Source organism: Diabrotica virgifera, chromosome 8 (genome assembly GCF_917563875.1).
Source record: "Diabrotica virgifera virgifera chromosome 8, PGI_DIABVI_V3a".
Classification (NCBI taxonomy): Eukaryota; Metazoa; Arthropoda; class Insecta; order Coleoptera; family Chrysomelidae; genus Diabrotica; species Diabrotica virgifera.
In genome coordinates this window covers 12,836,340-12,852,552 of record NC_065450.1, presented here as the reverse complement: position 1 = coordinate 12,852,552, position 16,213 = coordinate 12,836,340, and the positions used below count along the sequence as shown (strand labels likewise).

At 32.9% G+C, this 16,213-nt stretch overlaps 1 protein-coding gene across 1 annotated transcript in view; it reads left to right on the top strand.

Moving 5' to 3' along the window:
• LOC126889560 (uncharacterized) overlaps positions 1–13,796 on the top strand; it is a 42,811-nt gene extending 29,015 nt beyond the window's left edge. The window contains exon 2 of the mRNA XM_050657937.1: positions 10,536–13,796. Within this exon, the coding sequence (XP_050513894.1) occupies positions 10,536–10,967 (432 nt within the window). The 3' untranslated portion in view covers positions 10,968–13,796. The remainder of the gene's footprint in view (positions 1–10,535) is intronic.
• Positions 13,797–16,213: the final 2,417 nt, after the last annotated feature.

Below are 16,213 nucleotides of genomic sequence, written 5' to 3'. Positions count from 1 at the left end.
GATTGTGAGGGATATGTATGAGGGAGTAACGACTAGTGTTAGGACAGGTGTGGGAGAGACTGATAAATTTCATGTGAAAGTAGGATTGCATCAAGGTTCTGTGCTTAGTCCGTATTTATTCTCATTAGTTTTGGACCAGATAACAGCGAAAATACAGGGTAACATTCCATGGTGCTTAATGTATGCTGATGATGTCGTGTTAGTAGGAAATAGTGAAAGAGACTTAGAACAAAAACTGGAACAGTGGAGACAAGCTCTGGAGGAAAAAGGTTTAAAACTTAGTAGGACAAAAACAGAGTATTTGGAATGTTCATTTAAAGATGGAGCTACTACAAATAAAATGGTATCTTTGGATGGTGAAATGATTGTAAAAAGCAATAGTTTTAAGTACCTAGGATCGGTATTACAGAGTAATGGAGAAATAGATGGAGATGCATGCAGTAGAATTAGGGCTGGATGGATGAAGTGGAAAGAAGCGAGTGGTGTGTTGTGTGACAGAAAAATTCCAATGAAGCTGAAGGGAAAATTCTATAAAACAGCCATAAGACCAGCTATGATGTACGGAACTGAATGTTGGGCAGTGAAAAAGAAAGAGGAACAGCGAATGCATGTGGCGGAAATGAGAATGCTTAGATGGATGAGTGGAGTGACAAAGAAGGATAAAATTAGAAATGAGTATATTAGGGGAAGTCTAGGTGTGGCACCAATTGATGCCAAAATGAGAGAGCATAGGTTAAGATGGTTTGGTCATGTTCAACGTCGAGACGTTAACCACCCAATACGAAGAATAGCTGAAGTGCAGATTCCTGGAAGGAGTAGGAGAGGAAGACCAAAGAAGACCTGGGGGGAGACGATAAGGCAGGACATGTTGGTAAAGGGGATTAACATTGATATGGCCCAAGATAGAATTGTGTGGAGAAATGCAATTAGGGAAGCCGACCCCGCATAGGGATAAGGCAAAGAGAATGATGATGATGCAATATATGAAGTGGATCATAAAATACAGATTTTCTTAAAAAACTCATTCAATTTTCAGCTCTTAATGTTTATAACAATGGAAATATGATTTATTGAAAAAAAAATTCTAACTTGATTTATATTGGTCACATAAAATTCTTTTTACAATTTTAAAGTATATTTTTTCACCAGCTTTTCAGTGAACCTACATACAAGCGTGTATCATAAAAACTGTCAATGTTATTCCAATTGTTTATAACCTAAAAAGTAGGGTCTTTTTCAGACGGTTTTTTTAATAACAATTTTGATAAAATCTTAAAACATTTTCAATACATCTTAAAATTAAAGTCTCAAATAATCGATTGGGATTTGTAAAATATCTCTAGAGTCACTGTTAGGGCAAGAACAGCTATTTAAACAATTGCTCTCTGGCATAAACAAATTGAATAACTCATAAACTATTTGGTCAATCTGGTTGAAATTTAGAACACTGAAATAACCCTTTAATTGGCATAATCTAAAGTAGTTAAATTAAATTTCGTTGTGCAAAAAATACAGTTATTAACATTTATAAATTAGTGCAAATATGAGGGTTTTTTACAATTATCTCGGTCAATTCTTTATATATTTTAATACTTGTCCCACCAAGTTAAAGAACTTTTTCAGGTCTACAATATTTATTTGAAACATGTTTCTCTAAAATGTACAAGAAACGATTTATAGTCAAAAAACTGAGTTTTTCATTCTGTGTAACTGTTTAGAAAAAAGAAGAAGAAATATTAGCTGTACGTCTTCACGGAATTATCATCATTTATCCCTCATCTATCGTTTAAAACCTTCAAAACCCTGTTTAACATTTTTACGTGAAATCGATGAATTTTTTCCCTATTAACTGGTGTATATGAAATTTTGACAAAATCACTCGACTGACGTCTCGTGACTTAACTGTCAAAATTTAATTCGCGAAAATTGCTAGGCAACAAACTTTCATACCAGTCGAAAATATTGCCGGCAAAATTTTCTCTCTTATGATATTAGTTTTTATGGTATATTTAAACAAAATATCAACTCATAGTTTTCACAACTTTAATTGAAAATTATAAATGTTACAATAACAATAATATTCTATCACTATGAAGAAAACATGTTTATAAAATATCTCAAATTTTTCGCATTTCTATTGCGTATCTGTAAATATTTAATTTTACATAATTTTGCTTTATTACTTTACTCCTTTACTATTAACATCTACTTCAAAATTAACATGGGTATCCTTAAATAGGTTAAAATTTAGAATTTGCTTCTGATTTATTTCAGTTACGGATTAAGGCTTGCCTGATGCTTTGGCACATCGTATCATGGTTATCCATTAGGCGAGCGAGAGATACCCCTAAAATGACCAGGTACTGACCACGGAGGGGTGAATGGCTAATTTTATTCACACTTTATATTTTTGAAGGTGCTGAAAACGAAAATAAGGTTTATATTTCTGAAATTTTTACAGTATATAGCTCTAACATTTCTGAAGACAACGGTACCTGCTTTAAGCTTTAATTCTTATTCTGATAAAGGTTATGAATTTTTTAAAGGAAAAGGTGCGGATTTGTGCATTGTAGAGTTTAATCGAAAAAGTTTAGTGACGAAATTTAAAATTTAGCGTTTTAATCACGTTTATGTTAAAACAGAGAGTACAAAGAAGTTTTCCGGAAAAATTTTAGATCAAAATGTTTTATAGAAAAAAAAATAGTGAAACTTCTATTATCGACATTAGAAATCCCCAATATAACGGTTATTTTTCGAGATACTGACCATGGGTGGTGAATGGCTAATTTTGGTCTTAGATTATGTTTTTGACGGTGTTGAAAACGAAAATTAAATTTATTTTAAATTTTAGGTGGAGGAATATTGTCAAAATCGCAATTTTACCATAAAAATAAAAAAAACTTAAATTACGTTTTTTTGCGTGTAACTCGCTGTAACTGTTTTTTTTTTCTATAAAACATTTTGATCTAAAACTTACCATAAAACTTCTTTGTACTCTCTACTTTAACGTAAACGTGATTAAGAAGCTCAATTTTTAAATTCGTTACACAACTTTTGCGATTAAGCTTTGTAATGCACAAATCCGCACCTTTTCCTTTGAAAAATTCATAACCTTTATCAGGATAAGAATAAAAGCTTAAAACAGGTACCGTTGTCTTCAGAAATGTTAGAGCTATACTGTAAAAATTTCAGAAAAAAATATAAAAATCGAACAGAGGTGTAGCGAGGTAAACGCAAAAAAACGTGATTTCACTTTTTTTTTAGGTTAAAATTGCAAATTTGTCAATATGTCCCCACATAAAATTCAAAATAAACTTCATTTTCGTTTTCAGATCGCTGTAACTGTTTTTTTTTTTCTATAAAACATTTTGATCTAAAACTTACCATAAAACTTCTTTGTACTCTCTACTTTAACGTAAACGTGATTAAGAAGCTAAATTTTCAATTTCATCACTCAACTTTTTCGATTAAACTTTACAATGCACAAATCCGCACTTTTCCTTTGAAAAATTCATAACCTTTATCAGGATAAGAATAAAAGCTTAAAACAGGTACCGTTTTCTTCAGAAATGTTAGAGCTATACTGCAAAAATTTCAGAAAAAAATATATAAATCGAACAGAGGTGTAGCGAGGTAAACGCAAAAAAACGTGATTTCACTTTTTTTTATTTTTAGGTTAAAATTGCGATTTTGTCAATATTTCCCCACATAAAATTCAAAATAAACTTCATTTTCGTTTTCAGCACCCTCGAAAATATAAAGTAGGAATAAAATTAGCCATTTACCCCTACGTGGTCAGTATCTCGAAAACTAAGCGCTTTTTTGAGTGTGACCCGCTCGTGTACATTGGACTGGAGCATATACCACTTATTTTTTCCGTTTTTCTATAAGGGCATGCATTGAATCACCCTCGTTTTGGAATGTGCTATTTCAAAAAATACATTAAATATTAAGCTTTTTTTACTACGTAGATGTATGTAGCAAAAACTATTCTGTACCTATTTATTTTGTCCACCGCAACTATCAAAAAGGAATAAGTTCGTAAATCCTTTTTGAAGTTATACTTCTTTAGGCGTGATTGAGAGTGAATTTATATTATCCTGGGCGCATGCGCACACAGGCAGTATGTTGTTAATTGCTAAATCATTCAAGTTATGTATTATGTATGTATCAGCGCAAATAAAGTTTGAAAAGAATATGTTAGTGTTTTTAGTAAATATATTTATTATAATTTTTGTGTCTTTGGATTTGTCTTCCTAGGAAGTAAGATAATAAGTATTACACATTTTTATACTTCATTTGATCTGTCACGTGGTTTATAATTACGTCCGAAAAGTCGTGTATACAAAGCCCTGATGTGTTATTGGTAGAGCATTCGACATTCGACTACAGATCGCGGAGATCCCGGGTTCAAATCCGGACACGGACGATTCTTTTTTCTTTTTTTTTTATTTTTGGTATTGCTTTAATAAAAAATTTTTGAAACTGTTATTAAAATTAGTTTAATAATAAAATAAAATACAAATAAATTGTTTTAAGTATATTTATTTCGTTAAAATCATATAATAGAAGTATAACTTCTTACGTGCGTATAAAGTACACGCACATTCTTTTTTATTTAGATTTCGATAAATTGACTTAGAGATGCAGCATATGTTTGATTACTTTATAAATTAAACATACGTGCAACAAAGTTGTAACTCATTTAAAAACCTTGTTAATCGTCAAGTATAAAGAAAGTAAATATTTAACATAGGGAGTATCCAGTGTTACTGCCTTTTTCACGCTAAAATTACTTAAAATGGCAAACTTAACTTAAAATACAACTTCTTATTAGCCAAACTAATGAGAATTTAACTATGTCGTTTGTATTGATGTGTGCGCGGAATTTTTTGCTGAATTCGCCTATGTTGAAATCTAAAAAAATATGTAACTTGAGTTACAACCTTGTTCGATGGGGTGTCGATATACAAATGCCACAAATGACTTCAGGATGGCGGTTATATACAGATACCGCCCTGATACAAAGCTAGATCAGGCTCAAACAGACCTTGACCAGATCATGAACAAATTGGAACAAGCAGTGGATGAGGCCTCTATTGAAAGTCTCAATACAAAAATGAAACTGCCAACGATTATTTTTTAATGATTTTATTCTCCAATCATGTAGTAATATTTTTCATCAGGTGTTTAATTCTGTCCAATCAGATTATAATTATAATGGGAATAGTCAACTTACATTATTATACTGAAAACAAATTAAAGTATTTTGTTTCTGTTTAAACAACGAAAAATGAGTTACCTAGTTTTGACAACTTGTCATATTTTTAAGAAAATTAAGTGAACTAATGAGCTCGAGTGCAAATGTGTAAGATTATTTGATGAATAAAATTGTATTTATAAATAATTTAGTTAATATTTTATTGATATCTTCATCCTAATATTTGCTAAACCTGCTCATGTTCACTTTGACAAGTTGTAAAATATTAATAATTATGATAAATGTCACTAAATGTTTATTTACAAAGACTTCACTTTTGTATGTCAGTATCAAAAAATAATCTTTCGAACATCACACGATAGTAAGAATAAATAAGAGAATCAGTTTGTTTCTCAAACTTGTTACCATTTGGTTTTCGAAAACTTGTTGCATTATTTTTAATTTATTCTCACTATCTTGTGCCATTAATACCAATAATAATTTTTGATAATTACCCGTCGCGTCGTCAAGCAGTGTGGAAGATATCCTTCGCGTTTTTGTTTTCTTCTTTTATGGCCTTTGGGAACTGTGCCTATTTAGCCAGCAACATTTCTTAAAATTAACGCCTAACTAAACCTACCATACACTAAGAATTACCTAAGGGGATTTAGGTACTTCCTAACTCTAAAACGGATTTCACCATACGATAAGAATTGCCTAAACCGTTTAAGCATTACCTTACGGTAGGATACGTTTTTCGATGTCCCCAAACATTAGGTATTATGTATTACGTATTACTTATCGTTGACAGTCAGGTTATATTTTTACAATTTTGACTAATGTACTTGTGACGTTTGTCAATAATTTGCTCTTTACCTTAATTTTTCTGTTATTCTGTAATATTAAGTATATTAGTTGTAATTGTGTATTTTCTTTTATAATAATAATATATTATGTGTTGGAAAATATAGAAAATCATTTAGAATTTTTTACAGGTCTATTGACAAAATTATGTAGTCTACCTACTACCTAACAAACTAGTGTTGTGTTTCAAAAACCCATTCATGATATCGTTAAAAGTGTGTCATTAAAAATAATAATAAAAGAAGCAATTTTCAACATATTTATTTTAATATGATCTCATTAATGACAATTCAACTAACTTTCATTTTTCGTCATACCCATGTGAAATTTACAACTCTTTTCTTTTTCTCCATTTCCCTGTACAGATAACATACAAAACTTAATTCACAAATAACTAACTACTAAATAAAATAACTAAACAGTACAAAACTGAATAAAACCAACTTGGCAAACAAACAATAAAGACACATAATCTTCTTCTTCTTCTTTTTGTTTTTGGTTTCGCTGTCAGGCGATTACCAGCACGATTTATAGGCGACCTTGACGTGTCTGGCTCTAAGCCATACAAAAATCGCTGACTATGTTCTTGTAAGGAAGCTTTTGATGAGTTGTGATGATTATAATTAAATGAGATTAATTGGGTCAGGTTAAGTATGATTCAGGAGCAGCGGTATCGAAAGTGCGAATTGCCGTGATGGTTGCCAACCTTCTTAGAGGAGATGGCACATGAAGAAGAAGAAGAAGTATGATTAAAAATTAAAACATAAATTAAATGACAAATAGCAACATATAACACGAATACATATAAACAGTTAGGCCTTGCAATTTGTAAGCTTATTTTGTTAATTGCTAGAAAACGCATTGCAGTTTATAAGCTTATTTGGTTAATTGCAAGAAAACGCATTGACTGATTCTTCCGTTAAGGAACTTAGAATATTGTATATAGAGAGCGGTGTTTTGAAGTTCACGGAAATGAATTTTGTGTATATGTTATAGTCAAAGCCCGAATTTCAAGCAATCCTAGGTTTGACTAGGCAATCCTCAGGTCTGACTGACAGTCTTAGCCAAAGCCCGAAATAAATTACAGTTTCGGCCTTTGACTAGTCAAACCTAGGAGAGACTAAGTTGGTCAGGCAAAGGCCGAAATTTAATTTTATGAAATCGGGGTTTGACTAGTTAAACCCCGATCAGCTATTAAAATGTAATTTGTTAGATTAGGTTTAATAAAACGTCATTTTTTAATTTTAATATTTATTATTTTTATATTGTCGTAATTAAAATAAAAAAAAATAGTGTTTATTCTCGCATGTTGAGGCATTATGGCAATTAGAGTTGCACAATACGTTAGACCTTTTACACTTACGTAATTTAAAAGAGCATTTCTTATTTCAGTAGCATTTTATAAATCCTTGTGTCTCCAAGTTTTAGAGTTTTTGTACTAATTTCTCTTAGAGACAGAGACAGCTTAACGTCTGGAACATCTTCGAAATTAGTAAATTTCTCTTTGCATTCTCTTATTTGATTTCTTGAAAAAAGTGTGTTTTTGCACGATTGATCATTTTTGAATGTTTACCGTGACAGATTTTACGTCAGTAGGTGACATTTACGGTAAGTAAACGGTAAGTTTACGGAACTCGACGGTAAGTAATCCAACTCGACAGTAAGTACTCCAACTCGACGGTAAGTAATTCACTTACCGTCGAGTTAAAAAATCTCTTAATTTTAATTTATTTTTTGAAAGAATAAAGAAAACTAACGAATTATTTATTAATATTGAAACTTATGGTACAATTTGTTAAATTATTTAATGAAATCCCACTTGTTTGGGCTGTGGTTTCACTTCTAACAGAAACTCCTGCAGAATCGCATACATTAGTATTATTACTAGTATTGCACAATATTTTTTCGGCAAAATCTATTTTATTTTGAAGAAAATCTTCTACATAGCTTTCTGCCACTGTCGATGAACGCCAACCTCCATGCCGCTTTAATCCGAGGACATCAACATTCCCAAGCCCGTTCAATTTCTTCATATTCACTTTCGCTCATTTTTTAATTTATAATAATCAAAATTGTACTTAAAATTATTGACAACTAAATAAAAACTCAGTTCTCCATTGTTGTTATGCACCCTAGTTACTACCTAACAACCAAAGTATCTATCTTGATAAAATGAATGAAACTAGTCAATATGACGAAAATGTTTAATTTTATAATTTATAATGGTATCAATCGTGCAAAAAACGTTATAAGCATGTCGAACGTTAAGGGTAACCGATCTCAGACAATAATTGGAGTCGTCGCTCCGCTCCTCCTCCAAACAATTGTCTTCGATCGGTATAAAACCCTTACCGTTCTCCATACTTAATATACTATTATTGTTCCGTATTTCGTACCAACTCTATATAAACCGTCAATTGTTTTATCTTGTATGCTACTCAAAATATTTCGACCATCCTCTTTGGCTCTATCAAAGCTGGGGATAGGTATTGTTACAGTTTTTCCGATCGAAATTGGAGAATTTTTTTTTTTTACTTAATTGTTTCATAGCATTAGTCTGGGCATGAAGACCTTCAATCGCATTTCCTTTATTTATTTTAATCTTTTCTGTCTGTGCACAACGCATGCTCGAACGCGTGCCAAGGAGATGCTCGAAATATTTTGGGTATCATACAAGATAAAACAATAATTGACGGTTTATATAGAGTTGGTACGAAATACGGAACAATAAACACACTTTTTTTCAAGAAATCAAATAAGAGAATGCAAAGAGAATTTTCCTAATTCCAAGATGTTCCAGACGTTAAGCTGTCTCTGAGAAATTAGTACAAAAGATTCTAAATTTGGAGGACAAGGATTGATAAAATATCACTGCAATAAGAAGTGCTCTTCAAAACCATGTAAATGTACAAGGTCTAACGTATTGTGCAACTCTAAATGCCATAATGCCTCAACATACGAGAATATACACTAATTTTTTACAGGTACTTTTTAACACGTATTTTAATTACGACAATATAAAAATAATAAACATTACAATTAAAAAATGACCTTCTATTAAAAATCTAATCTAACAAATTACGACTTTTAATAGCTGATCGGGATTTGAATAGTCAAACTCCGATTTCATAAAATTAAATTTCGACCTTTGCCTGACCAACTTAGTCTCTCCTAGGATTGACCAGTCAAAGGTCGAAACTGTAATTTATTTCGGGCTTTGACTAAGACTGTCAGTCAGACCTGAGGATTGCCTAGTCAAACCTAGGATTGCCTGAAATTCGGGCTTTGACCATAACATATATATCAAAATTAGGAATCACATTAATCGGGCATTCAAAAAAGATGTGGTTTAGATCCTCGAGGCGACCACATTCACAAAAAGGATTATCTTTTATATTAATTTTATACAGATGTTGTTTTGTTAAACAATGGCCTGTGCGCATTCTAATGATGGTGGTAGTGTGTCTTCTATTTCTATATGGACAATTTGAATACCAAGGATTTGTGGGAAATTAGTCTTGAATTGTTTTGTATTGCGATGTCTTCTTCTGGACTAAAGATTTCCATTTTTTGTGGTACTCTTTTGTAATTTTTCCTCTGATGACTGATAGGGCATCCTGGGAATCCAGTTTTACTTCCATTGGTACATTCAGGTCTCTTCCTATTTTTGCCAGTATGTCAGCCTGGGTGTTACCAAATATATTAGAGTGTCCAGGTATCCAGGAGAGGAGAATTTTGGTGCCATTCTCATTGGCTGAAGATATAAGTTTCTTTGTTTTTAGAGCCCTTATATCTGCTGAAGCAGATACGTTACATGTTTTAATATTGGTTATTGCATTGAGCGAATCAGAAAATATTATAGCTTTCTTTAGATGTTTTGTAGTTGCGACTTCCACCGCTTGATGTAATGCTATACTCTCTGCTTTGCTTATGCTTAGAGCTTCAGGAAGTCTTGAAGAGACACATAATTCTTGAGGAAATACATAATGAGCTGACACATAATGGAGAAAGTAATGTAATGTCATCTGTTTTTTTTTATTTATCAAAAATAGTTCAAACGTACCCGAATTAATACCTAGGAAAGAATTTCCTAGATAAGCAGTTCGTTTAGTTGTGAAACGCTATTTTACTTAAGTATAGACCCAGGAAGTGCCTATCGATAAGAATTACTTAATAAGGCAACTGTTTAGGCATCGTTGGTGAAATGGTGTAAAGACTATTATAATCCTTCGTGGTTACGTAAATTTAAAATTAAATAAACATTCAGTGACATTGATCAATATTAATGTTTTACAACTTGTCAAAATAAATAAAAATTTTGTTTAAACAGTTTCTTTTTCATGAAATAATCCCACCAGATTACGCTCTTTAAATTATCGATTTGTATTGCCTTCGTGACATAATTTTCCTACCCTACACAATATTTTTTGTGTCAAGAAAAATATACTAACTACAAATTTTTTTATTTTAGGACTCAAATAGAGAAGATCCGTCAAAACTAATAATATTCGATTTCCAACAATCTTTCCTACATTCACCAGTAATAGATCTAAGCTACTTCTGGCATTTTGTAGCATCTACACACGAATATCCTCATCTTACTGAACTGTTGGAATTTTATCATAAAGAACTTTCAACGAGTATGGAACTTTTAGGATGTAACTCGGATGAACTATTTTCTCTAGATACCTTATGGACGCACTGGAAGAAGTATTCTATATATGGATTTATTCAAGCGGTATTGTTTACGTATTTATTATATGTTGATAAAGAAGATTTGGACAAAACAAAGGACAGCTCTTATGGAACCAAAGTTCAGCAGCTTGTTGGAGTCAAGCTGAAAAATGATGAAGCTTACATACATAGAATATCAACATTAATTGATTACTATAAGCTAGATTGAGCCGTATTTATACAGTTATTAATAATATACTTGAGTCAGTCCGCTCCAACTTTTCTCATGCATCGCGATTTATTTTCAAACAAATTAAGTCAAAACCTAAAGTGAAACGTACGCTGATGTATGTAGTATATAGTATACAGTATACAAAATGTATATAGATGTTACCGTAAAAACCCGATTTCAGTTAAAACCCGAATTTACTAGGAAAACTAGTTTTCACTGTGGGCTTTAGACAATTCTAGTTTTAACTAGTTAAAACTAGTACTACCAAATATTTGCAGTTAATTCTAGTTGAGACTACGCATATTTCAGTCAAAATTAGTTTTTACTAAACTTTTCGGTATTTTCCAGATTCAACTTAAACTCGGTAAATAATTTGCTACTCCGGATGTTTGCAAATAATTTCTCTAAAACGTGAAATACTGGACAAGATCGTAAACGTAAAAAAACACAAGTCCTTTTGACCACGTTTTTGTGTTATTTTCTTGCATCCAGGCTGCTAACGGTTTCTTGATGTCTTGGTAAGCTCGCTTGACTGAACCTTGACTCTGGCTGTGCCTTGGCTTTCCATGAACTAATTTTGCCTCAGGCCAGTATGACATTACCTCATTTATAACTGCATTCCCGAACTCTCGGCCAAATGCCTGGTGCGCCAAAAGTCAAGAATATATCTGTTAATTGATAAGCCACTTCTTTCCCCCTTTTACGTTGTAATGGTCTCAACAAAACAAATTTTGTTAAAAGGTCTTGATAAACCATAATAAACTTGCAGCCGTAATCCTTTTCTGATTGTATATCGATCAAATCTACTTAACAGCGACTATTCATTTCTGAATGCAATATAGGCTTCGACACAAGACACCTCTTCGCTTTACTCTTCTTCCGTTGGCAGGTTTCATACATTTATATAAAATTATTGAACATATCAATTGTTATATTTGCGTATTTTCTAGCGGTTTTAGTGTTCAACGTATCCCAACCTTCATAACCTCCAATAGCAACGTGGGCTGCTTCAATTATGTCAAAAATATCTTCAGTAGGTAAATAATATTGAAATTTGTTCGAGATTTCTAGTTTTAACTGAATTTAGCAGTCAAACAGAGGAGTGCGGTCCATGGAAGCGGGGGAAGCACCGCTTCCCTATTTATACTTCGATATAAGAAAATATATTATTAATTAATATTTAATAATCAAAAGTTTTTCCCTAATCCAAGTAATCTATATATTACCTAGGCAATAGGCATTGAAAAATATTAAAAATTAATCGCGTACGAACGAACTCAATATGCACACAATGCAACTATTCGGTCCACTCCTGACAGAAGCGCATCTCAAAATCGCCGCTTGTCATGCAGTTGTCCCGTTTAAAAATTGGTCAGCAATGACCGCACCCACTAGTCGCGCGAATTTTGGAGCCCTCTGGAAGCGATCGTCCTATCGCCTTCCAAAAGTGAGATGTTCCGACTCCTAAGGGGTGCTTAGGTCAACATACATTCGCTTAAAGAATATTTCGATTTAAATTTTTTGCAGAGATTTTTCCTTTTACTGATCTTTTATTTAACATTTTACAGAAGTCAAATGACATTGGATTTTGTATAAGACAAATTGATGACTTTATTAATACGATAATTAAAAAAACGAGAGCAGTTTAAAAATATTTGGGATAAAACTGAAAATATGGGGTTTGAACAAGAAAGAAAAATAATGAAGATTGATAATGTCGGAGAGAGAGAGAACAGAGGAAACAGAGATACCTTTTGATAATATTCTACAACAAATGAATTCTAGCTTTCAAAATTTTAACGACTTAAAATTTGTAGAATTATAATATAATATAATCTTAATATTTCTAATTATAATTTATCAAAATTCCCCACAGAGGAATTTATTTCACTATACGATTAAATAGTGAAATTTTTTTGATATCCCAGCTTTGCATTCTCAGTTAAGTGTCGTTTATGAAACAACTGACATTAGTGATAATTATAACTACTGGTTTAAACAAGTCACTGTGTGAAGTGGTCAAGTTGTGTGAATTAGTACTAACTATCCCAGCCACACGTGCATCCATTAAAAGTTTCAAATTAAGAGTTTAAAATAAATTCAACAAGCGAAGACAGACTTTGAAAGTTAGCCCTATTTGGACTGCATTCAACAATAATCAGTTGATAGGAGAATAGACCTAAAGTATAAATAAGTGTCATATTATTGAAAGTTGTGTGTTGTGGAGAATGCCTCGGAATATAATTTTTTTTTAAATAGAATTCTTCTTTAGGAAACCAAGCCCGGCGCGAGGACTCAAGGCCCGAGCTAGCAATACAGATCAATGCTAGGTCACTAGTCACTAGAAATAGCGGAAATAGAGTGCCTCACGCATTGATCGGTGTAGGATTTAGTGTGTGAGTCCTTGTACCCAGGAAGTCTCACATAAGCACTTTGCTGATAGAGAGCCCCTGCGCATCAGAGTGTTATCAGGTGGGAAGTGTCTCGACCCTCGACCCTTAAGAAAATAATTTTATATCCTTATTGAATCGCTTCCCCTTTCGAAAAAGTCACCGCACGCCACTGCAGTCAAATGTAGTTTTGCCTAGTTAAAACTAGAATTGTCTAAAGCGCATAGTTAAAACTGGTTTTTACTAGTTAATTCGGGTTTTAACTGAAATCGGGTTTTAACGGTAACATACACATCGACATTCGTTTCACTTTAGGTTTTGACTTAATTTGTTTGAAAATAAGTCGTGACGCATGGGAAAAGTTATAGCGGACGAACAATAAAAATTACTTAATTATTATCTATATATTAAACGTAAATTAAACCATTTTTGAATATATATTTTTTTAATATGAAGCGCATAGGTATGCAAACCACAAGCTTTGGTATCACATGAAAACGATAGCAAATCTTTTGCTGAAATCCTAAACTTTTACAAGTTTCATACCATTCAAAGGAACAGACAACGATTTTATCAAATTTTTCGTTTATAACCGACAAAGCAGATGGTATCTCTGTAAATGTTCACTTAAAGTGGAAAATAAGCAGACTATGGCATATATGACATAATATAGTGCATGGAGCACAAATCGTCAAACCTTCCGTTTTTGAATCGCTATCATGGTGTTATAAGTTTATTTCGTATCTATATCACTACGTTTTGAGACACTCGGCCTGATACAAATTTATACACAAAACGGCCAACAAATCTGTGCTACTCTGTCCCACTTCAAATGGTTAGCCAAAAATAGCCGTAAACGAAAGCACCATTGACCTATAGCTTTTAAGTTATACGAAAATTGCAAAAGTTTACAGATTTCAGCAAAACCTTGATATCGCTTTGATGAATTGGAACGCCAAATATAAAGCGCATTGAGCACAAATCCGTGTATGAATCAGTACCTATCAGTAGTATTATAACGTTATTTAGGTATATATATCCCTACGTCCTCAGGTACTCTGGCTGATACAAATTAATACAACTAGACAGATTAATACAAAAAAGACACAAAATGACCTAAAAAGAAACTTAATTGCTTGTAGGCTATTATTGATTCTGCATTTAGCCCTTAGGTTTTATTACGTATAAATATGATACTGAAGGTGAGAAACATATACTATAAAAATTTCAGAAAAAGAATATTAAAATGAAACAGAGTTGTAGAGAGTTAAAAGCAAAAAAAACGTTATTTCATTTTTTTATATTTTCACTGTACGGATGCGATTTTGACAATGTTCCCCCATATAAAATTCAAAATAAACCTCATTTTCGTTTTCAGCACTATCAAAAATATAAGGTATGACCAGAATTAGCCATTGAACACATTGTGGTTAGTACCATGTCATTTTTGGGGTGCTTCTTCTTCTTCTACAGCACTTCGGCAGAAATTGAGCCTTGGCCTCCTTTATTTTTTGCCTCCACCCTTGCTTGTCTGTGGCTGCTCTTCTCCATACACGGACTCCTAAAAGGGTTTGTGCGTCGCTGTTTACTGTGTCTTCCCAGCGCTTTCTTGGCTTTCCAACCGGTCTCTTTCCCTGCATTCTAGCATTCAGTGCTCTTTTTGGTAGCCTATCCTCTCCCATTCTTATCACATGTCCGGCCCATTGCAATCTTTGTATTCTAATGAAGTCTGACAGGGGTGCTTTCTTAAAAAGTTGATAAAGTTCGTTGTTGTATCGACTTCTGAAGATTCCGTTTTCCGTCACAGGTCCAAGTATTCTCCTCAGTACTTTTCTTTCGAATATGTCGAATTTGTTTTTGGATGTCTCTTTTAGGACTCAGGCTTCACTGCCATAGCATGTTATTGGTCGAATTAAGGCTTTATAGATTCTCATCTTTGTATTTCGGTGGACACTTTTAGACCGAAATATTTGGGAGAGGGCAAAATAAGCTCTGTTTGCCTGCGTTATTCTCTTCCGTATTTCTCCATCTTCTGATCCGTCGGCATATATTTTTGCTCCCAGGTATGAAAACTTTCCAACCGTTTCAATGTCATCTTCATGTATAATGTTTTGTGGGGCTATATTTCTTCTGGTCTGAGTTATTATTTTTGTTTTTTATGTGTTAATTTCCAGACCTAGAATTTGTGTTTATGTTTTTAACATGTTTCCCGTGCTGCTGTTGATGTTCTACTCATAATATTAATATCATCAGCATAAGCGGCCAATTGAACAGTTCGGTTGGTCAGTAGGTTTCTTCGTCCAGTTTGCATTTGCCTAACACTCCAGTTAAACAATGTTGGGGCCAGCCCATCTCCCTGCTTTAGCCCCTGCGGATTTTTGAAAAAGTCTGTCCGGTGGTTTTGTATTCGTACACATACTTGAGTTTCGTCCATTGTGGTCTTAATGTCATTTTCGGGGTGCTTGCCGCTCGCATATTTAGAATAAACATTTCACTACCAAAAATGTTAACAATAATACTAACTCAAAATGACTTTTGAATAATCATAATTATGGTTAAAATTATTTTTGATAGTGAAATATTATATTCATTCTAAATTATTGTAATAAAATTGTTAAAAAAATATTTTTTTTTCATTTCAGTTTGCTTGCTTTTTTATTTGTTTTTCTCATAAACTAATCACTTTGAGCAACCTATCGTGTGTTATTTTATATACGGGGTGTCATATCGGATGACGCCGCATCTAACCGCCATCTATTTCTATCCTGGGCATTTTTCTCTTCCAAATTGCGGTGTTCCATGGCCTTACTTATCGTGTCGTTCCAGGATATTCTTGGTCTTCCCTTTTTCTTT